At 35.7% G+C, this 25,008-nt stretch overlaps 1 protein-coding gene across 4 annotated transcripts in view; it reads right to left on the bottom strand.

Moving 5' to 3' along the window:
• Nucleotides 1-25,008, bottom strand: part of SPATA13 (spermatogenesis associated 13) — a 317,041-nt gene that overhangs the window by 114,064 nt on the left and 177,969 nt on the right. Inside the window, exon 1 of one of the 4 annotated variants that reach the window (XM_074216200.1) lies at nucleotides 10,138-11,496. The exons of 2 other annotated variants lie outside the window; for them this stretch is intronic. In XM_074216200.1, the coding sequence (XP_074072301.1) occupies nucleotides 10,138-10,164 (27 nt within the window). In that variant the 5' untranslated portion in view covers nucleotides 10,165-11,496. Of the gene's footprint in view, nucleotides 1-8,350; nucleotides 10,118-10,137; nucleotides 11,497-25,008 lie in introns of those variants that run through there. One more of the 4 variants, XM_074216201.1, reaches the window with a different exon arrangement.

Genomic DNA, 25,008 nt, shown 5'->3' with positions numbered 1-25,008 from the left:
CTAGGTGGCACAGTGGATAGAGCACCGGCCCTGGAGTCAGGAGTACCTGAGTTCAAATCTGGCCTCAGACACTTAATAATTACCTAGCTGTGTGGCCTTGGGCAAGCCACTTAACCCCATTTGCCTTGCAAAAACCTAAAAAAAAAAAACAAACAGAAATGTGCAAGTATGTTGGACATATTCTTCATAGAAGTAATATCAAAATAGCTCTCAGCAGAGAAATGGTGGAGAGTAGGTATAGGATAAAAATTATGTTATCAATTATGACAAATGAATCAATTTGATTTCCTGGACTATGTTTACAAAGGGGAGTTTCTTTGGTGGGTTTATTGGGAAATGGCAATGATATAAAACATAAGTAAAAAATTTTTAAAGGAAATGTGAGAACAGGGTTAAAAATCATCACTAGCGTGACTAGTATCTGCAAGAATGAAGGGATCTCATGGATTCAATGAAGCTTTGAAAGTCAGATGTCCCCAAAGTTTTAGAAACTTAAAACTATTCAAAGACTTTGGGGATATTGCATTTAATTCTCTCTCATTTAACTTCCTCTACTTTCCCACTGGTAAAAATATAAATATATAAATATACATATATGAGAATCAAAAGGCAGGCACAGGAGGGATGAGAAGCAACTAGGATCCTGAAAAATCCACATGCTCAATCAATAATCAATGTCTGAAAAAAAAGACAATTAGATATATTGATAAAGGCAGCATAGAATAGTGGATAGAGAGACAACCTTGGAGAGACTCACACTCATTTTTCTTCTCTGACAGTGATTGGTTCTGTGGCCTTGGAGAAGTCATATAAAATTCAAGGTAGTCCAGGAAACTCTAAGACTATGATGATCTTCACTGGCAATGGAAAATTCTCATGGAGAATTTTCTATTCCTATGTAAAAAACAGGTCTGGTTAAAAATGAGTATATTGGGAGCTCTAGTTGGCTCCATTGGATTCATGTAAGTGAACTATTTTATCATGTATATGTTTTCCTTTTATATCTCAAGTTATAGACACCTGATGGCTCTATTTCAGATGATAAAACAAGGGTGGACTTCCACAAAGGTAAAATATAATCAAGAAGCATTTATTAAGTATCTCACACAATCCATTATTCAATACAAATAATTAAATAATCTGTCCCCTTAATGAGCTTATAAGAAGAGTTCTGAAAACACTATTAATAATAGTTGTCGGGGGTGGCTAGGTGGTGTAGTGGATAAAGCACTGGCCTTGGAATCAGGAGTACCTGGGTTCAAATCCGGTCTCAGACACTTAATAAATACCTAGCTGCATGGCCTTGGGCAAGCCACTTAACCCCATTTGCCTTGCAAAAAAAAAACACCTAAAAAAAAAAAGAAGAAATAACAGTTGGCGTTTGAGTTTGAAGAGGACTACACCAATCAAATTAATGATGGCATGACTTACATATTATGTTTATTATAGTGAGGGGTATGTATGCAAAGACATCCTTTTTACTTGCCTATTTCAGAACCATTCCATTCCATGACCTGAATTGATAGGAAATAGGACTACTGGTGATGGTCTTTGAATTGGTTACTCTTCCTCTTGTATTAGTAAGGCACCTTGATGCAGAGTTAGCATCATCATATGATATCTGGTGACATTTTTCGACAATCCAGGATATCTAAACCTATCTCTTGATGGACTAAGCATCAGTATGACCAGTATTTCCTCTTAGACCTTCCCCCTTCAACCATGCTGCTCCCCAAGTCCCAAAGAGTTTGGTTTTCTGGAAGCTGTCTAGAAGGTCATGGAAATAATGCCACCAATCACTAGTTAGCAGCATTTATGGTTAGAACTACAATGGTATCTGATCCTCTTTGTTCTTAAGTAATGAAAATATTCTTGGCAAATGCTTATGCTCTGGTTCATCTTGTGCCAGTTCAAGAATTTCGTCACTAGTGGAACAATAAGAATGCCCCCTGTTGTCCCTCTCAATCATAGCTCCAGTGTTGAAAACCAACAAAATAGAACCAGAGTCCAATTCCATTATTCCTAGCTGGTCTAGGGCTTGCTTTGAACATTCCAATATTTTCAAAATAAATACTTCTGCAGCTAAGAGCATGGTGACCCCACCAAAAGGCAGGGGCTGGGACAGATAGTGGCTCACCTCCTAGCAGACCATTAGCTCTATCAACTATGAGCATTTTAACTGCAGCAATTTTAATATATGGGATTGGATCTGGAATTACTTCAAATGCAGGAATCAGACTTGCCCTCCAATGGATCCTCATTAAAGGGTTTAAAGTGTACTCATTCCAATTACAGAGTCTAGAAAGAGTCCTGTATTCTTATTTTTTTGTCACTACCTCCCTGGGGTTGGGAATAGGTAATTTTCACACCTCCTGTTTTCTTTGGTTATGCTAGCTGTTTCTCAGGCTTCCTCTCTCTCCCACTATAATAGAAATCAAAGAAGAAGTAAGAGAGGTTGGGGATAGTAATTTCCAAACCCTTAATTATGTTGCTTTCTTACCAAATTATTTGTGCAGAATACAGTTCGGATTTCAAATATCAACTACTTTGAATCTCAATTGAAATGAATATATTTGGCATTCATTGTCTAGCAGGACTGGTCAGTCAGGAAGTATTTTCCAGGGACCCATAGGGCCCACGGCTTATTTACTGACTAAAGGAAGATAAATGTTCAGCTTAAGGTGTTCACCTGCACTGTGGAAGATGCCTTCTATAAAATCTCAAGAAAAATATTGCCTATTTACACTATGATTCCCCAAATGAGCAATGCTCAGACAACTTTGCTGCACCAAACCCCAGAACAACAAAAGTGAATGAAACCTGCACATTGCACCATTAAACAATAAGCATTTATTAAATACCTACTATTTCCAAGCCTGAGACTTTGTAGGCATGGGGACAGTCTGAACAGTCAGCTTTATCCTGCTGTTCAAATACAAACTTCTCTGGTTTGGCATTTAAAATCTTTTACAGTCTGGTTCCTATCTACATTTCCAGGCTTATAGCAGCATTTATCAAATTTCTTTGTCTCAGAATCCCCTGATTCTTTGAGCTTATACATACATACATACATACATATATATATATACATGTATTTATGAATATATGTATGTTATATGTATATGTAGGATTTGACTATCAGTGTTTGCCATATTAGAAATTAAAACATCTTAATTTTAACTCATTAATTTCATTACTATGAAAATAGTTTTGACTTCATAGAACCACTGAAAAGATGAGAAGTGCCTTATAGAATCTCTCATCTCCATGTCTCTGGAAGGTTGTTTTCTACTTCTGGAATACAGTTCTTTTTCCCCTCTGTTTTGAATTCCTAACCTTTTCCAAAGTTCAGTTTAAATGTCACTTCCTACATATGATTTTCCAAAATCTCTTTTTCCCCTTTCCACCATAACCTTGTATTTATTTTTTTATACACTCACATCCTTCCACTTTGTGCTTCCCAATAGATTATTAGCTGCAGGAGGGTAGCGACTGTTTTATTTTTGTGTGTGGAATACAGCATGTATTTAATAAAACCTCATTCACTGACTATGATAGAATGTCTAGTGAAAAACAACAGGGTAGCAAGTTTGGCTAGATGATGAAGGAAGTAATGAAGGTATAATAAACCTGGAAAAGCAGCTTGGAGTCAAGTTGTGAAGGGCTTTAGATAGATGCCCACCTGAGAAGCCAATATTTGATCTTAAGAATAAAAGGGACTGATTGGAGCTTATTGAGCAAGGAAGTGATGTAGTCAAACCTATGCTTTAAAATCAACTTGCAGTGAACTGATACAACCATCCTAAAATGTAATTTGGAACAATGCCCAAAATTGCTAAAAACTGCATACCCTTTGATCCAACAATATCAATACTAGGTCTGTATCCCAAAGAGATCAGAAAAAAAGAAGAAAAGACCCATATATACAAAAATATTACTAGCTGTTCTTTTTGTATGGGCAAAGAACTGGAAATTGAAGGGATACCCATTAATTGGGGAATGGCTAAACAAATTGTAGCATATGAATGTGATGAAACACTATATTGTTCTGTAAGAAAACATGAGCAGGTGGATTTCAGAAAAACCTGGAAAGACTTACATGAACTGATGCTGGAGAAAGTAAGCAGAACCAGGAGAACATTGTACACATTAAGAGCAACATTGTACCATGATCAACTATGACAAACTTGGCCCTGCTCAGCAATAAAATAATCAGACAAATCTAAAAGAATTGTAATAGAAAATACCATCCAAATCCAGAGAAAAAATTATGAGTCTAAATAAATTTTGTTTTAGTTTTTTTCCCTTTTGTTCTGATTCTTCTTTCACAACATGACTATAATGGAAATATGTTCAACATGACTGTACACATATAGCCTATGTCAGATTACTCACTGACAAGGAATGGGGGAGGAAAAGGAGGGAGAAAAAATGTGAAACTCAAAATCTTACCAAAAAATGAATGTTGAAAACTATCTCTACATGTAACTGGAAAAAATAAAATTAAAATTAAAAAAGAATATCAACTTGAGGGCGGCTAGGTGGTGCAGTGGATCGAACACTGGTCTTGGAGTCAGGAGTACCTGAGTTCAAATCCAGCCTCAGACACTTAATAATTACCTAGCTGTGTGGCCTTGGGCAAGCCACTTAACCCCATTGCCTTGCAAAAACTAAAAAAAAAAAAAAAAAAAAAAAAAATCAACTTGCCAGCATTTGTTTGGACTTTAAGTATAACATTTATCATAGATTACCTGATCAATCTACCAAGTGTGCTTGGTCTTACTTCACCTACCAGACTAAAAATTCCTTGAGGACAGTGACTGCTTCTTACTCATCCTTTTTTTAAATGAGCAAGTGACTGGCACAAGGCAGGTCTGATAGAAATAGATCTAACATAAGAGAGTAAGAAGGAAATTTAGAAATAAAGTAATCTAAAACACCCATCTTACAAAGGAAGAAACTGATTCAATGATATCCCCAAGAGAGCTAAGATTCCAACTATATCCTCCAATTCTTAACCAATGCTTGTGGAAGTATTATAGTTTGTGTTTGGGAGCAATCCTCAAATTGGTTGAAGACCACTAGTTATCTTGGTACCACACTTAAAAACCCCATTTTACTATAAGGACCTTTCATTTCCTCTTACATGACCATGTTTGGTTTTTTCCACTAGTTACATGCTGATAAAGGCAACTTGGGGTCAAAGAGAACATGAAGTATCCCTAGATCTCAGTCACTGAACAACCAAGATCCCTGGGTACTAGAGACCTGGCTCTACAGGGACTGAGATACAACTATAGAGGGGAAATGATTCTGCGTTAGCAAAATTATTGTTAATATACTACCTATTCCTTAATCCCTTCATCAAATCTCAAGAGATGGAAAAGACCTTATATGCCAACTAGTCCAAATTGTATCAAAATAAGAATTTCTCTTATAACAAATCCAGCAAATTATCATTAATTTTTTTTTTAAAGACATTCATTGAGGATAATGCCACCAACTCCCAAAGAAGCCTATTCCCCTTTTGAGTAGCTGTAATTGTTAAGGAAACTTTTCCCTTATACCAAACTAAATTTACACCTTTTTTTTTGTTCTGCCCTTTGGGGTCAAGCAAGACAAATTTTATCTCTTTCCCAATGATTTCACCAAGTAAAACAGTTACTATGCCCTCCCCGTTCCCAAATTTCTCTTCTCCAGGCTAAACCATCCCTAGTTCTCTGAAGAAGCCTAATAAGTTTGTGAATAAGTTAAGTGTTCTATCGAAAAGATAAATAATATGAGATTTGTTTTTGTTGTTTTTAGTAGCTTAATCATTCTTCCTTTCCATGGATGCCAGCACACTGCCTATAGGGTAACAATTGATTCTCTATATATGTTACGTTAGGGAAAGCAAATGGTTTCCTTATAGACAGAACATAGTTTTATGCAGAGAAATAATTGATAAAAGTCTCTTTGTGACTATGATTTAACTACATTTGCACAAACTTACATCTATATGTTTGACCTATATTAGGTTTTCATTCAAATGAAGCAAATAAGCTTAACTCATTGAAGAAGAAACAGCCTTCTAAATTATCTGATCAGGACTTCCTGACAGATAGCAATGTTCATTCCTACCATGACTTTGTTTCTTTTTTCCCCTTTTTGATAGATTACTTTAATATTTCCAGTGCCCATAGGGACACAATACTCTATAAAACTTCCACAGCATTTCCCTGGAAAAGTGGTCCTCACCATTAGGAATGCAAACCTCAATCTCTAGAGATTAGGAAAAACCTTGATGTTAGAAATGCAAGTAACTCCTTGAATTATGAATCTGATATCAATATTGTACCTAGCCAATGCACTAGGTACAAAAATGGGGATCAGTCTGTGATTCCATTAGTGTAGGGAGCTTCCTAGGAAGGACTTCAATCAATGCAGGTCAGATGCACCTTCTCTATAACTTAGTCTTAGAAGGTTACCTAGAACATCAAGAGCTTAAGTGATTTGGGATTTAGTATGTATCAGAGTGGGCACTTAAATGTGGATCTTCCTGGTTGATAATATCTCTCTATAAATTAGATTCTGTCATCTTAGATGAGAATCACCAATCAAAAATCAGCTGTAATTTTCTGGAATATTTAAGGAAAGAGAGTGGCCGTCATTCATTTTGCTAAGTTTTTTAAGGTGAGTACCACTATACCTTCTGTTTTGTTGTGTATGATGATATCATGAAGATATTACTACTTATTCTTAATCCATACTGGGGCTTATGTCTTATTTTCAAACTATAGGCTTTGATTTATTGGTGAAAACTTTATGATACTTAATTTACTTGTCCTTGTAAGCTTTCCCAATTACCTTGTGTTAACATTTTTAACCTCTGTTTTCTTATCTATAAAATTAAGGTATTAGTCAGGAGATAGTCTAAGAGAACTGGGAAAATGAAGAAAGTTTTGGAGCTTTCCACCTTAAGATTTTATGATTCATTGTAATTTTAATAACAATCTTTTATTTAGTTGCCAATTAGCTTAAAAAAAAAACTGAGCCTGAAGTCAGGAAGACCTGAATTCAAACTGCTATCAGGTACATAATTAATTATACGATTCTGGGCAAGTCACTTAACCTCAGATTGCCTCAGTTTCTTCTCAGAAAATTGGAAAATAGCACCTATCTCCCAGAATTTTTGTGAGGATCAAATAAGATAATAATAAAGTGCTTGGTATTACTAAGCATTACATAAATGTTAGATTAATTAACAAGAATAATCCATTTATCAATTTCTTTTTCTACAATTCTATCCAATTACTAAACTTTAATTATCTATCATTCATGCTCTGAGGAAAGAAAAAACTCAACTTCTGAAATGAAAATGACATTTCTTTTTTCTTTTTTTTGCAAGTTAAGTGGGGTTAAGTGACTTGCCCAAGGTCACACAAACTAAGTATTAAGCATCTGAAATTATATTTGAACTCAGGTCCTTCCTGCCTCCAGGATCGATACTCCATCCACTGTGCCACTGAGCTGCTCCTGACTTGACATTTCTTAAGGTAAAATATCAATAAATGTTTTATCTCAATAATCATACAACACTGCTATGCATTGACTTATTGTCTACAAAGGTCAGAGACCCCCCCCTCAAAAAAAAAGGCAAAATAACTTATTTGGACCTCCTAAAATTTCCATTCCCTTAATTTCTCTGCAAAAGTTTATTTCCTATAAAATGGCTCTCCAGGGAGTATTAACACCATTTTAACAACTTTCAACCAGGAGGGTCAGAATTACAGAAACTCCACCATCTCTCTCCCTTCCTCCAACCCCATCAGTACTTCCGGATTGCAGCCAAAACCTCCAATGAAGACAATTCTAAACAAATTCAGAATTGATCATACAATGTTCTGTAACACAAAAGTTTATTTTTTTTTGTAGACACATTTAACAGTGTAGTTCCTTCAACTTCATTTACTAGGAATGTCTATTATCCAGCTGCTCATCTGAAAAGATTTCATAGCCTAGTCTGACAGAAATGCAGTTATAGAACAAGTCCCAGTAATACCTTAATACAATCTTCAACTATCTCATGGGCACATGTATTACTAAGACAATGTTCACCATTTTTCCAGAAATACCAAACATATTACACTTCCAAAGGTGGCAAAAGATAATCCCCAGCCTAAGCCATAGTTTAGTAAAAGTCAACATTTCTAAGGCATTAAAGAAGAGCAAGAATCACTTTCTAGATATTTCCATTGTTGATGTCACATGAACAAAATCATAGGACAATAGATTCCTCTTAATCATGAACATCTTAAAACAAACAAAACATTTATAGGTTCATAAAGAGTTACACAGACACACATGATACCTTTTTAAGATATTTCCACGGCCATTACTGAAATCACATTGTAGTCAGGTTGCTCAGTGGGAGTGAAATCCAGAGCATGGAATTATCAGAGCTCTGAACTTTGCCCCACTGCTTCAGAACACAAAAATCACCAGTGCGATTTTCAGGTGCCGAGTGTTGCCTGGCATTAAGTTAATATGTAACAACAGTTGCACACCAGAGTGAAGGAAAAAATCGTTTCAGTTAAATACCTACTGAGAAAAATTAAAAGGGCAAAGGAAGTTAGCCTCCTATGGAACTCATTTCACAAAAATGCATTAGATTTTGTCCGTTTCAGTAATTTTCATTGAGCTTTCAGACTAAGGGACTTGGTTTATCATGGTTGACACTCAAATGACCAATGGATTAAGAACAAAGTAACACACCTGTGGCTGTGTAAAAGCCAGAACTCTTTTATAAGATGGAAAAGAAAGATGATTTGGTAGTTCTAAGAGAATTTATTATTGTTTAGTGATTTTTCTGTTGTGCTTGACTCTTCATGAGTCTATTTTGGTTTTGGGGGGGCGATGATAAAAGAATAGTTTGCCATTTTCTTCTGAAGCTCATTTTGGCAGATGAGGAAACTGAGGCAAAGAGGATAAAATGACTTGCCCAAGGTAACACAGCTAGTGTCTGAGGCCAAATCTGAACTCAGGTCTTCCTAATTCCAGGTCCTATGAGAATACCAGAAGGATTTTTCCAAGAGAATTATTTATTGAGAATTTCAATAATGAAAAGAACTTTAATAAACTGCAACAAGGCTTTTGGTACACCCTGTAGTATTGCTTTCTCATATTATGACTTAACCAACCTGTATACTAAATATTTGTTTATTCAAATGAATTAAAGAATAAAATGAAAGCCATAGTACTTGAGGACTTCATTTATCATACTATTTATTAATTTATCATTCTTAGAAATTCCAACTAAAATCTATGACAAGGAAGCTGGTATACCTCTCTTTAATTTAAGGTTATTGAATCTGCTGAAAAGGCAGCACAGATTCTGGATGAAATGAAACCTAGGTATTGTAGTCAGGAAGATCTGGGTTTGAATCCTACCTGACATGCTTATTAGCAGTGACATCCAGAGAAAAAGATTAATCTCTCTTTTTTTTTTTACAAGTAAAATAGAAATAACCACAACATTGACTTCACAGGCTTGTGGTACAGATAAAACAAAAATAGGATTTATATGGCAAACAAATGTTATTTCACCCAACTCCCAACAATCCCATTAAGAAGGTACTATTATTATCCTTATTTTTCAGATGAGAAAATGGAGGCTTAGCATTAAGGTGACCACAGGTCACATAGTGAGTAATTGTCTGAGGCAGGATTCAAACTCAGATCTTTCTGACTCCAGATTCATGATCCTACCCACCCCCTACTCCTACCCCCAAATCACCTAGCTATATCTGATAAGAGCTAATTATTTAAAACACTTTGCAAGCCTATGTATTATATATACACAAATTGGTATTATAGAAAAATTGGCCAATATAGTTAAAATCATATTGGGACTTTAGACATATTTGGGATTAGAATTTCCTCCATTTTTAATAAAAGAAAAGACATCTATGTCATTCCTACCTATGTTTGAGCCACATTGGAACACTCTAAATCCTACCTCTATCAACATCAACATTTTTGTGTATGAAGAATGACATAAAATAATGTCATTCCAGTCTGATTATTCATTATAGATATTTGAGTAAAGACACTATGCAAACATTCACAATTTTAAACCTTTTTTTTAATTACACTCACATGTTTGGAAAATTGAGGTATTTTCATTTCTTGCCATTTTGCCCTCTTAGGTCTTGCCAGGTATCATTTTGCAGTTCCAACTTCCTTTGGCTTAAGGGGCAGTTTCTAGGGAAGTAGACCAGGAAGTCTGTATTCATTGTAATTGATTTTGCATTTCAAAAGCACAATTCTTCATCAGACACAGAGAACCTCTACATAAACACCAATTAAAGGCTTACAGTTCATTTTAAAAAGTCAAGCCACAAGAACCAACCAAAAGAAAATAGCCTGAGAATAAAACTACCCCATTATGGATTTACTATTCCTTTTGAATTGGCATCTCAAGACATTCTTAATAAAAGAGCATTAAATCAAGATGACAGTAATTTTTCAAAATACATACCAATGCAAATGAGTACAATACAAACTAAAGAAAAGAATACTAGTAAAGCTATATAATGTTTTAGGGTTTAAAGAGAATATTCTCACACCCCTGTGAAGTAGGTTTTTTAACCTTCCCATTTTACTGAAGAGGAAACTGAGACTGACTTATTGACAGTAATATATAGTCAGTGTCTACAACCTACTGTATGGTTTTGGACATTTCATGTAATCTCTCTGGGCTTCAGTTTAAGAGTTCAACTGACAAATAATTTTATCTAAATTTTATGGCTGGCTATAGGGGCATGTAAATTAATATAGTAGGAAATGCTCAGGCTTTGGCATTAGAAACCATGGGTTCAGATCTTGCCTGAGGCATGTCCTCCCTGTAAGACCCAAGACAGGTCACTGGACACTGAGTTCTCTATAAAATGAGGGGTTTGGAGTAAATGGCTTCTAAAGACCCTTCCAGCTCTAGTTCTTCAGATCCTTTTTGTACAAGGGATACAAGAACATTGCTATGGTTTTGACAGAAAAACAGACACTGATGAAAATAAGTGCTCCCCATGTACCATCAGCCAGCCATAAAGCTGCCGGACCACCAGCTAGCTCCCTATGATGTCATTCATGAGCACAGTAGGTGATACTTGATTTTTGGATTCATCAGTTTCACTTAATGGACTCAGTTTTGTTTACCTGGCCAGGTTAATGATGTGGAATAATGAAATAAGTTTCAAGAGCAGATAAAAATCAGTATATTCAAATATGCTTAACCCTATCAGAGACAGAAAAGAAATCTGGAATAAAGTTGTTTGGAAATTAAAGGTCATACTTCAGTGTTGGATGAACATAAAACTATAAAATCTTAGCAATGAAGGAAATTTAAGAGATTATCTAATCAACCTAGTCCATCAGGAAACCAGGACCTATCCAACCAACCATCCAGCTCTTACCTGCATAGTTCCCTGTTTCCCCTGGCCCCAAACAGTGATCCTTCAGACAAGATTTCCAGAAACAATTCTTCCCTCCCCCTCCCCCCCCATCTCCAGTTGGTGCTGAGCCCTAAGGCTTAACAGTCTAGATAGTCCAGTGAATGAGGAAAGGCTCACCCACTATATTTTGGTATGCAACAAAGTACAGTAGAAAGGGGAATGTAACTCTAAAGTCAAAGATCATGGATTTAAATCCTAACTTTAACATTTTCTATATTGGGCCCTTGGGAAAAATCACTGCAATTCAGTTTCCTCACTTGTAAAATAAGGTTTGACCAACTGTCCTCTGAGCTTGCTTAGGGCTCTGAATTTTTTATCTTATGATCTACTGGGCTCCAGATTAAACTTCCATCTTTCCACCCAGTCATACAACACGAAACCACAGCCTACTCTACAAATGTGAAAGCCAAATTGCTCCACTCCTTGTTGGCTCAAGTACAGTAATCAGATTTAATTGCTTCTGAAAAGTGGATTGCTACAAATCAACTTTTGATGGTTTTCATGTTCCTTATGACTCTCCAAGCCAAAACTCTTTTCTCTGACCTAGTTCCTGTAATCATTTCTCTATTAGAATATAAGCTCCTTGAGGTCAGGAACTACCTTACTTTTGTATTTGCTTCCCCTCCAAAGTGGTATAGAGTGCTTAAATGCTTGTTCATGTATTCATTTAATTTTATACACCAGGCAACTCTTCCATACAGTAAAAAGTTCTTCTACCCAAGCCTTCAATATGAATTCCCTTGAAGAATCTAATATTCAAAACGTTAGGGCCTCAAGAATGTCTATAATGATAGAATGGTAAACCCCACAGGACCCTTAAAGATTACCAAGACCAGAAAATATTTAACAAAATAAAAATACAATAGAACACAGATAATATAAACGTGATTTTCTTAGTCAATATGTCACCTGCAGGGATCTTTATAAATGGTTTAGAGGGGGGCAGCTAGGTGGCACAGTGGATAGAGCACTGGCCTTGCAGTCAGGAGGACCCAACTTCAAATTTGACCTCAGACACTTAATAATTCCCTAACCGTGTGACCTTGGGCAACTCACTTTACTTCACTGCCTTGCAAAATCAAAAACAAACAAACACAAAAAATGGTTTAGAGGCTCCCATTTCTATTTGAATTTGACACCACTACTGAACTAGTCTGATAGATTGGAGCAGAATCAGAGTACAGGTTAGGATACTCGATTCTAATTTCTTATGCAAGGGATGTCCAAAACAGTCTACTAGCTTGAGTCTCTCCTTATAATTCCTCAAGAATGAGTCCTCTTGCTACAACACTGACCCATCCTATAATGCAACACAAGGAAAATTCAAAAATTATTTTACCATCATTTATATTTATGAAAACTGGTAAATATTTTCAGAGAAAGAGGAAATCTGAGAAGGAATTTTTTTAGGAGCCCTTACATCTTTAACCAGCTGTGTGATCAAAAGCAAATCACTATAAAACGTCTCTGCAGAGAGGGAGGCAACAGAAAGAAGGAACTCTGGTTTGGAACTAGAGCATCTGGTTTTACTTGTGTGACTTTGAGCCATTTATCTCTCTGAACCTCAGTTTTCTCATTTATAAAATGAAGTAGGAAGGACTATAGATTCTAAGACAAGGTATGGGAAGAAGTTTGAAATCTATGAGCTTTAAAAATCTCTTTCACTTTTATTATTCTATGAAATACAATTAGCTAATAGAGTAAAAAACCAATTCTGATGATTTTGTGGTTACAATACCCCAGGTGTGGTTAGGGAACAGAGATATGAGAGTTGGCCCTCAAGGAGAGTTATACAGTCCACTTGAAAAGGCAGTCAACAAATATGAAATGACTAGAGACCATTATGTCAGAATACTGGTTTTTTGTTTAGCTTAGTTTTTAAAACTGTACCTATGATTTCCCTTCTGTAGATAATAACAAGTGAGGAAAGTCCTCTGCCCAAATAGATGTGTATATGCTCTGCAACTGATGGTCTTAACATGTTGCATGGGACACCAAAATGTTAAGCGGTTTACCAATGTTTCAGAGGTCATCCTGACTCTATGGAAGTTATCTGCAAAGCTTGTTGGCCCTCTGTGTAGAACAAATCATTCAAAGTAAACTCCATGTATGTTCAATGGCATTGAGAAGTACACACAAGAATCAGAGCTTGATCCAAGCCTGAAGAGGAAAAAATTGGAGCCTGAGTTAAATAAATGTCTGAGAGAAGACATCCCAATTGTTGTTCTGCTGTTCAGTCATTTCAGTTGTGTCCAACTCTTTGTGATCCTTTTTATAGTTTTGTTGGATACTGGAATAATTTGCATTTACCTTCTCAGTTTACAGATGAGGAAATGGAGTCAAACAGTATTAAGTGACTTGTCCAGAGTCATCCCAACATGGTTAATGCTTTGCTTAGACTTCTTTTCCAGCAGTATAAAATAGAAGTGAGCTGCTGAGCTTTGGCCTCAGTTAGTGACAAGACAGATAAAGGCAATAGCTCCAACACATACAAGGAAAATCATAAAGGAGCAGTCAAAGTCCGCCCTTCATCCTTTGGTGAATTACTCCATAAGCCTCTTGATTTTGGGGAGAGAACCTGGCAAGCCAACTTTCATTCCCATCCTGGCTGTTTCTCCTTTTCTGCACTACAACTCCATTCCCCTCCTGACTTTCTCCTAATCCTTTTTTAAGCTCTTTTTTTGTGAGCAGTTTTCTCCCATTACAATATGAGCTCTTCGAGGTCATGGTCTATGCATTTTTTTTTTAGGTTTTTGCAAAGCAAATGGGGTTAAGTGGATTGCCCAAGGTCATACAGCTAGGCAATTATTAAGTGTCTGAGACCGGATTTGAACCCAAGTACTTCTGACTCCAGGGCTGGTGCTTTAGTATTTGTACTTATACACCAAGACTTAGCATGGTTTGGTAAACTCTTAATAATGCATGCTGCCTTGCCTTGTAAAGGACATTGGTTTAATACTGTCCTCTAAAAACATATGCTTTATCTTGCAGTTTGCGAAAGTAAGGGCAATTAGACACCTGTTTTTGGCTGAAAAATGAAAAAATTTTAATGAGGAATATAGGTGAACCTCATTTTATTGTGATTTGTTTTATTCTTCACAGATATCATGGTTTTTACAAATTGAAGATTTACAGTAACCCTGCATCATTTTTCTAACAGCATGTGTTCATACTATGCCAGCTAGCCACCCCTATGATCAAAGATCTTTAAGGTTACCATTATTGTTTTTGGACTCCAAGTAAGATGCAACTTTAATCCACAAATGTGGATTAAAAGTGTGTATTCTGACTTCCCAGATAAGAATTGTCCTTCCCTCCCCACTCCACCCCCCCCAAAAATACTGAAATTCCAATTAATTACCTTACAATGGCCTCCTAAAGGAGCAAGTAAAAAGAAAAGTTAATCAAATGGGCAAACTTCATTGTTGTTCTCCTTTAAGAAAAGGCAACACCCAAGCAGATAGGTGGTTCAGTGGGTAGTCAGGAGGACCTAAATTCAAATCCAACCTCAGACATATAAAGATTACCTAGCTGTGTGACCTTGGGCAAGTCACTTAACCCCACTGCCTTGTAAAAACCAAAAAAGAAAAAAAATGGCAACAGCCACCCAACCTCAATCAGTCAGTAGCCATCTACATTGAGGCAAGATCCTCTACTGCAAAAAGATTACAACTCTTTGAGGGTTCAGATGATGTTTAGCATTTTTTTAGCAATAATTAGGCATATACATTGTTATTTTAATAAATTACTTAAACTTTTGTTTGCCTTAGTTTCCTCAATTACAAAAATAAGAATGATAAATGAAGCTATCTCTGAGAGTTGTTATGAAAATTATAAGGAAATAGTATTTTTAAAACATTGATCACAGTGTCTGGCACAAAATAGGCACATCAGAAAATTCTGAGTGTTATTTATCAAACATTACATAAATGACTCCCATTGGAAGACACTGGGTTAGGATAAAAAGATAGATTTGACAAATTCACTAAATGTTCATTTTTAGGTTCCAGAAGTGGAACAAGGATCAAGCAGTCCTTTGGAAATATGGGACCTAAGAACTATTCTAAAAATTTCCAATAAAAATAACTGAGGTTCAAATAGCAAAATGAAAGAAACCTACTTAGAGTCAAGTCAAGATGGCAAGCATTCATGAGGCAGTCATTATGTGCCAATCACATATGCCAAGGGCTGGAGGTACTTCAAGAATTCAGAAAAGCAAAATGACATTTAAAGGCATTGAAATCCAATCCTACCTAACTGGAGACAGCAGAAGTGAATGGTGAGTAAGACATATAATAGATATGCTCTTTGTTGGTGGGACAAAGGACTATCTTGAACATAACTTGGGCTTAGCATCTGTACATGACAGACAAAAATATGTACTTGTTTAACACAGATGAAATCTGCTAAAAGAATGCAACTTCCAAGCAAAATATTAAAGTTAAACAACAGTGAAGTGAGCAGATTTGGTTGAGAGTCATATTTGGGAATTGAGCCAGTGTCCAGTATGCTTAAACTGTCCTTGGACTTCTTTAGTTCAAATTAATCAACCAAACTGGGTTTCCTGGGAAAATAACATGTTTGTGTGATCTGAAGAAAAGATATCAAAGGGAAACAGTGATGTCATGGAGAGATACTGAAGCAACAAATTAACATGTACTTTATATGGCAACCCTGACTTGCAGCACTCTTTATGGGTATACTGGGTTCTGTGATCCAGAGACACAGGATTTAGAATTGGAAGTAACCACTGAGGTTGGCTACTGCAGTTCCTACCTCTCCTTTTGACTAATGAAGTAGGCTGAGAGAATTTAGGATCTGCCCAATGTCAGATAAGTATGATGTGGAAGAGAAAGCATTTAAACCTGAAAAACATAGCACACTTCCTACTATAATATTATCTTTCTAATATTGTATCAGTTAAGACCAGATAAATATGAGTAATGCTGGTATTCTTTTTTGAAAAGTAAAAATAAAGTCTCTTCATTATTGACTCTTGATCACCATGGTTTTAATTTCAACATGACTCCCACATGTATGTTTCCCTTTAAGAAATACACGTTACTAGTTAATTATGTTTAAATCTATTTTTTACATCAATTTTTAAGCACACTGATAAAACTGCAATTTAGAGAAAATAGGATTATCCCTTAACAGCAATGTTAGTCACCTCCTCAAAGATCTGTCTTTGAGGTTGTGATTTTATACAGTGGATAAGGAAATAAGGACTACACAACTTCCTTTTTGATTTCTACTTTTGTGAAAACTGAATTTAGAAAACGAAATGAACCCATCATAGGGTCCTAAGAAATAATAGCATTCCAGCAAATATTTTCAAGTATTTAGAAATTAAGATTGTGTGTTTATGAATGGGCAGTTAATTGACACAGAGGATAGAGAGCCGTCAAGAAGACTCATCCTCCCAAGTTTAAATATGGCTTCAGATGCTTACTAGCTAAGTGACCTAGGGCTAGTCATTTAACCCTATTTGCCTCATTTTCCTTCTCTGTAAAATGATATGAAGAAGGAAATGGCAAACTTCTCCACTATCTTTGCCAAGAAAATTCTAAAATGAGATCATGAAAAGTCGACACAACTCAACAACAATGACAACAAAAGTTTTCATTATCAAGACCTGTAGTAATCATTTTTAAAGCATTTCTACTTTTAGTCAGAGAAAATGAAGTTGTGCTTTAAAGCAAATAAACATCACATAATCTAGATACTTTTCATTAATGACCCATTACTATGCTTTGGGTCTAATTAAACTTATCATCCTGGAATAATTATTTACTCTATAAACCAGATTAATTAGTACATTAAACAACCAACAATTAAAAGAAAAACCATTTAGACAATATTAAACTAGCTTTTCCCCCTACATTGGACAGACTCGTGTTTCAGTGGATCTCTCCATTGTTTGTGAGGTTAAAAAAATTCCTTTTCTTCTTTTTCTAGGTCTAAAAAGAAAGTCAAGCCTCTTCATAAATGCAATCCCTTACTACAGTAAACTTCTAACCCCTCCTCTCTTATTGGTTGACTAAGGCCTCTTGATATTTTTCATGTCCTCTGTTTATCCTTTTATTAATAGTGCATCAGTCAATGAAAACAGTATGCCCATATGCACATCCCTCATCTCCCTAGTGCTTCATATCTTTTCAATAGCTTTTCATATCAGTCGTGGCAAAGTAATCAGAACTAAGAAAAACAAAAGAATGAAAAATGAATGCAACAAAATTATAATGACCAAACTAGGTCCCAAAGAGGAGATAACCTGATATGTTCTCCCCTTTTTGCAGACAGTGGGAAGATGGGTATAGAACATTACATATAATGTCAAAATTGGTTGATTTGTTTAGTTAGTTTTGCTCAACTGCCTCCCCCCTTCCCCCTTCCCCCTTGGGGGGGGGGGGGAGTCAGGGAGAGAAGCCAGGATGTCTGACTTCCACAAGAGATTGCCTTCCCTACAGTGAGCATCCATGGGCTGTTTATAATTATCAGCATTTTGCACCTTTTCCAGCAAAGTACTCTTTGTACTTCATCTTTATAACCCTCCTGTGGTTAAGGCTGCCATGCTGCCAGCAAAACCTAGGAGATGGATCTTATTATGTGTTACAAAACAACGTATGATGAAGTTCAGCTTAAAGCCTATCTATCCTCAGTCACCTCTCCCCTTCTCAGGCAGAGAAGTAGAAGTTGCTGCTGCAGTTTCAAAACTGTGGCAATTACAAAGTTGGTTTATACATTTTTTTTTAAACATAGAATGTCAGAATGTAAAGACTTTAAGGGATTACTTTGTCCAATGCTATCATTTTACAATGAGAAGATAGAGGCTCAAGAAGGAGTGATTTGTCAGAGATCATATAGCTAGTTAACTTTAAAGATGGGTCTAGAACCTTGAAATCTAAAGACATTTTCCTTGTTTTATAAAACCTGTCTTTAACTCTACTGGTAATGATTACATAAATGCCTTTTATGTTCCATAGTGCCACAGGCAGGAGATTAAAACCATCAAGGAAGCTGATGAGGGTAAGACATTATTCTTACCTTAAGTTTTGTCAAGCTGTGGGTGCATTGAAAATTTGGTACCACCTAGAAATATCTAAAATTAATGGAAACAATCATTTGAAATATGCTTCAAGATTTAGATCAATGCAAGTATCAATCGCAATTACAGAGATCTGAAGAACAACTATGTCATTAACCTCACAGAGAGGCGATAGGCTAAAAATACATAGTAAAACATTACCAAGTCTATGGAATTTGTTTTGCTTGATTTGGTGTTGTTTAGTCATTTCAATCCTGTCCAACTCTTTGAGACCCCATTTTGAGATTTTCTTGGCAAAGACACTGGAGTAGTTTGCCATTTCCTTTTCCAGATCATTTTACAGAGGAGAAAACTGAGGCAAACAGGGTTAAGTAAATTGCCCAGGATAGCTTAGCTACTTAGTGTCTGAGATTGAGTTTAAACTAAGGACTTTCAGACTCTAGGCCCCTACTCTATTCATTGAACCATCTGGCTAACCCTATCTGTTTGTTTGACTAGGTATATTTGTCAATTTTGTCTTTCTTTTGTTTTAATTTGGGAGGAATGGCTAGTCATTTAAAAATGAAGAAAATGAAAAGAAGGTAATCGGAACTTTTTTTAAAAAAACTACAGAGCTGGGGTGGCTAGGTAGCGCCAGTGGCTACAACACTAGCCCTGGAGTCAGGAAGACCTGAGTTCAAATCTAACCTCAGACACTTAATAATTACCTAGCTGTGTGGTCTTGGGCAAGTCACTTAACCCCATTGCCTTGCCAAAAAAAAAAAACCCAACAACAAAAAAATACAGAGCTGAGAAGAAAAGGAATGTCAGAAAGAAGTACAGGTCCATAAGAACAGCTTTGTTACCTATTGAATTTATTCTATATTTTAAAAGAAAAACAAGCTTATATAAGATATTCACTGTTTCATGCACAATCCTCTTTCTTGTTGTTCTACTATATATATATGGCATTGTTCATTTTATTTGGTGCTTATTAAGTTCAGAATCTTAAAAATATAATATTTAAAAAGAACTATGCTTTTTGATAATTTCATTCAGAATCCAGTCATCAGTTCATATAATGAAGGGAAAGACTGAATCCGCCCCACCCCCATGTTTATAATTGGTCACATAGTCATGAAGCTTTCTGCAAAATCCACTGCTAAACTACTTAAGCATCTCATCTCCTTCAGCAATTAAACAAAAACTACACTCTTCTGTTTAGGGGAAACAGTGAGCTCTGGGTTTAAGGGATTTCTTTTATCCACACTTAACAATGATTAAAAGTGTTTCCCAAATCCTTTTGCTTGACATGGAAGTAAAACCAGAGAGATACAGTTGTTCCCCATTTAGCATTACAAGGGCCCAGGAACTCTCTTGCTGGATCAGGTCTTGTTTGCACAATGTCCTCTTTTCCCCAAGCTGATCTGCACAGATACCCTCTATCTTCCTTTCAGAAAGCAATCTACTTAGCATAAAATTTTCTTTAAAATACTCCCTCAGCAACAGAGGGGCACTATGTGGAGGGATAAGACTTGCCATTTGATAGCTCTTAAAATTTCTGCAAAACAACTTTTCAGGAAAGTCTAAAAAACTTGTTTCTTTCTCTGTGTTCCAATAAAACTTCTTCCTCTTTCCTGCAGATTTCTAATTCCAGAAGCAAATGAAAAAGAAAGAGGGTTGGTTAGTTGTAAAGACTTATAACAAACAAAGCTATTCTATCTTGTCTTTGGTGACTTTATTCAGTCACCAAAAAGGTGGTCATCTTGTTATGGTACCCCTCACCTGCCCCTCTGTCAGCATCATCATGAACTAAAAAGATGGAGTATTAGAGTTTCTAGTCTGTCTCCTTTATGTCAGAATTATCATTGTTGCTGTCAGCTGATGAAATTCAACAAGCATTGTTTATTTTGTTCCAAGCACTGGAGAAAGAGACAAAAATGAAATTGTGGTTGCCCCAAAGGCATGTACAGTTCAAATAGGTTGACAAGCAGTGGGGAAAAGAACTGTAAGGGTTACTTTACAGATTAAGAAAAACTGACTTTTGGCTGCTACTATTTAGAGGAAGATATTCAAATCAGCACCTAAGACATGTAGGTAGGTGTTCATCAAATGTTTGCTAAATACTCTCCCCACACATATAAAGGCATTTTCTAAGCAACAAATTTTGTATCCTTGATTCTAAAGAGAGATATGAAATATATGTGTGTGGCTTATAATCATATGGCAATAGAGCAGGAATCCATCACCTTGGATACTTCATTCTGCAGGGTTTTATTGCCTTGGGAAATATGAGTACTTCAGGAGACTAGAAGATTTAGCATTAGCTATGTAACCCTGGGCAAGTCACTTAATTGTCAACTACTTCATTTTCCTCATCTGTAAAATGGGGCTAAAACTATCTACCTCCAAGGGTTGTTGTTAGAATAAAATGAGATAATATGTATAAAGCACTTTGCAAACTTTAAAATACTATGTAAATGCTAGTTATTATAATAAAGATGTAGGTCTTCCTGTCTCTTATCTGCCATTAAAAGGCATAAAGTATTTTTCTGAAGAGTATGCTTTCAAGGTATATTATTTTTGACTAGCACTTACTTCTCTCTCTCTCTCTCTCTCTCTCTCTCTCTCTCTCTCTCTCTCTGCATTTGGAAGGCAATAGGGTTAAGTGACTTGTCCAAGATCACAGAATTGGGTAATTATTCAGAGTCAGAGGCCACATTTGAACTCAGGTTCTCCTGACTCCAGGGCCAGTGCTTTATCCAGTGTACCACCAAGTTAGCACTTACTTTTCAAGTGAAACTGGTAGATTTTATAAATGGAGCATGATATCCTCTTTCATCATAAACCTACAAATCAATCAATTAATATATATTGAGTGCTTGCTATGTGCCAGACATGTTAAGCACTGTAGCTTACAAAGACAAAAAATGACATGGTCCCTTCACTCCAGAAGCTTACATTCTACATTGTAATGGGGGAGACAACTTGAACACAGATACACAATATATGGATAATAAATGGGAAGGGGAAGTTAAGGTTCTAACCTGGAGAAGGTGATCAGGAAAGACATCATATAGAAGATGATTACTTTCCTAAATCTTGACAGAAACCTCAGGGTTCAAAAGGAGGTGAGGTGAGGGGGAAAAAAATCATTCCAAGATTAGTGACAGCCAGTGTGAAGACACAGAAGGTTCTTTCTAGGTGTTGATTTCTTTCTTCCTTACCAGAGAAATGCAGCCCACAAACCTGAGAACCTCCAAAGAAAAAGATGAGAGGAGTAAGTCCTCTATTATAAATGGTGGGATATATTAAAAAGATTGAAAGGGAATCTGTGATGTTAAAGTTAAACTTTTTAAATGATAAAAAAGAAATAACATAAATATGAGGATCACAGATTAAGTCTGGGAAAATCAAAAATTAAATTTAGTCCCTGAAGGCTCTAAAGATCATGCAACATAGCATTCCAATCTACTCTTTAAATTAATTGATTCCTTTCAGAATAAAATAGCTTTTCCCATTTTAAAAACATTTTTTCTACTTGTGAAACGTAAATGGATTCAGAATTTTTGAAGCTACAAGCATTAATGTGACCATTTTCTCTTTTCCTTCAAGGAAGGGATGTTATTTCAGAAATATTCATGGAACATTTGAGCACGAACAATTCCTTTGAATGGCTGTATTTCTAATCCTATTCAGTTTATACCCTCCCATGGGTAACATGAGTAATGGTGGTAAGGCGATACAATGGCAGCCAGTCTTTATGATAATACTAGCTACTTGTATGCCAGAGATACAAAAGGATTCCTAATGGTACAGTTAAGTTTAGTAACTAGGAGGCAAAATAAATACACTTTGTTCATTCTTACATGCTTTCAATGTATATTTAAATGTACTAGAGATAATCAGATAGTGAAAAATTAATTATTTTTCATGTTTTCCTGTATCATGAAATGGTGAAAAATAATTCTATTAATTAAACATATATCTCATTAAAAAAACTAGGTGTACAATTAATTTGATCATAAAGTCTAACTCTTAGAAAAGAAAATATGAAATCTACAAATCAAATAATTGACATTGTTATTTCCCCCAGGGTTTTTGAAAATAAAAAGGGTCTATATTCCTACAAATACACAACCCCTACAAACACAACCCCACTTTCAATGAATTTCAATAACCCAAGTATGAATATTATTCTGAACCATTGTTAAAGGGCATTTGAGTTTCTGTTGGGCTAAAACAGTTTAAATGTGAATTTGGTCAATTTTCTTCAAATACTTTATTAGATCTTACATCATATTCCTCCTCTGGTGTCTCTAATGCACAGAAGTGGCCCTAGAATCTCTGAAGACTGTCAAAAGCAAAGAAAAGGTTTGGCAGGGTCTGAAGACCTGGAAATAAGTTCAAGAATAAGGTCAGCAAGGTCTACTGTCCAAAAGTCCAGCCTATCTGAATTTCAGGAGATTATTTCTGTAGCATAGTGGACAGAGTGTTAGATGTTCCTGAGTTCAGAACTCAGTTCTGCCATTAATAGTCGTGCAACCTTGCCCAAAACACTTAAATTTTCTAAACTTTAGCTTCCTCATTTGTAAGAGCCCAATCAAACCAGGAGACTTCTTAATTCACTTCTACCTCTAAATCCATGACAATGTCAACAAAGAGAAGCTCATCATAAGACTCATCATAAAATAATGAAACATCTTGGTTTTTGCTTTTGGTCACAGCAAAAGCAGACCATCTACTAAGTGACAAAAGGGTTATGATCTGCATCAACAGAGGGATTATTCACACAAACAAAATCACCTATTCTAAATGTACAAAACTATGTTATTAGAAGCTAACTACTTCTGAAATAAGACAAAGTACATAAAGATTTTTCTATTAATAAAAAAATTCTTAAAAAGAAAAACTGGGAAAAAAGGTTTAATGATATTTAGATTCTGGAAGAATTTATCGGTTACTTGAAACAAACCTTGTTTCTAAATTCAAGAGTAAGTGTATATTCTAGAAAATAAATTTTCAAGGACACAATGATTCAAGAAGAGATTTTCTGACCACAAGGAGATAGATTGCCAGATCAGATTACCATTATCTATTTTAATTTTAAGATTTGTGTTTTATGCTAAAATATTGCAATGTTTGAGAGTATGGGTGTTGACCATATTCTGATTATTGTATGTTTTACATGCTCTCTAAACTCTAAGACAATATTGAACTCATTACTATGTTTCAATATGGGATTATCAACAGGTCCAAAACCCAGTCAGTTCAACAGTATAGAAATGACTGGAAAGACATGTTGATTTTTAAGATGCCCATAGGACAGCATCAAACAATGTAATACAGCTAAGGATTTCTAGTATAAACTCAGCATGTACCAGGTCATGGTAACCCTCTTTTAAAGCTACATCCTTTAGTCCTGAGGAAAAAACAAAGCACTACAGAAACACCACAGTTCTACAAGCAGTTACAGTACAAATTCAATGTGTACTCATTTACAGACAAGGGAACACATCCTGGAAGGACTATTAGCTGTAATTAAGACCATTATGTAAATTATTAAAGTAAGAAACAATGGAATTCACAGAATCCAGAATTAGAAGTTGAGAGGTCATCTACTTCAATTTGCAACTAAACAAGAATCCCCTCTATAAATCCTAAAATGGAAGGATTCTCACACTCCCTCTGATGTACAAAATAAAATCATAGAATAAAATAATGCTCAAATTAAAACAATAAACAAAACAAAAAATATTTCAGAGATCACACAATTCCCATTTTACAGCCAAAGAAATTGAGATTTGAACAGGTTAAATAATTTGCCCAGTCTTACAGGTAAAAAGAAGAAAAGTCAGAAACAGAATCTAAATTTCCTGATTCTAAAAATCAATGAATTACTACAATACACCTCAATTAGAATGTAAGTTTCTTGAGTTTTCTGTCTTTCTTTATAATCCCAACACTAATCATCATACCTGACCAACAGTGAGAACATAATAAATGCTTGTTGACTGACTGACCAACACGGATATTCAATAAAAGAACCAGGATGAGAACTTGGGTCTTTTAAATTCTGGTTTATTGTTAGGAACTGTTGTGTATGGGAGCATTGTGAATTATCTTCACCTGGTGTCCTTGAACACCAGAGTCTTATCTTACTAAATGCTAAGGGAGTGGGAGTGAATTAGAGACTGGAAAGGTATATTTAGGCACTGGTGTTTTGGTGAATAAATGGAGCACTTGGAGATCTTGATGGAGTACTTGTCTCCTTTATAATTCTTGCCTGCCACCCCTCCAAAACTCTGCTGGGAAAGAATAAGGGAGACCAGAACTGGGACTCTACAATTCATTAACTTCAGATTTTCTGGACCTCCTCATGCCTTTCCATTGGACCCAGGTAAAAGGTATCTATTACTTCTCACTCACTTTTTTTTTTTGGGGGGGGGGGGTTGTTTTTGCAAGTCAATGGAGTTAAGTGACTTGCCCAAG

Source organism: Macrotis lagotis, chromosome 1 (assembly GCF_037893015.1).
Source record: "Macrotis lagotis isolate mMagLag1 chromosome 1, bilby.v1.9.chrom.fasta, whole genome shotgun sequence".
Taxonomy (NCBI): Eukaryota; Metazoa; Chordata; class Mammalia; order Peramelemorphia; family Peramelidae; genus Macrotis; species Macrotis lagotis.
This window is presented reverse-complemented; position numbering and strand designations above follow the sequence as displayed.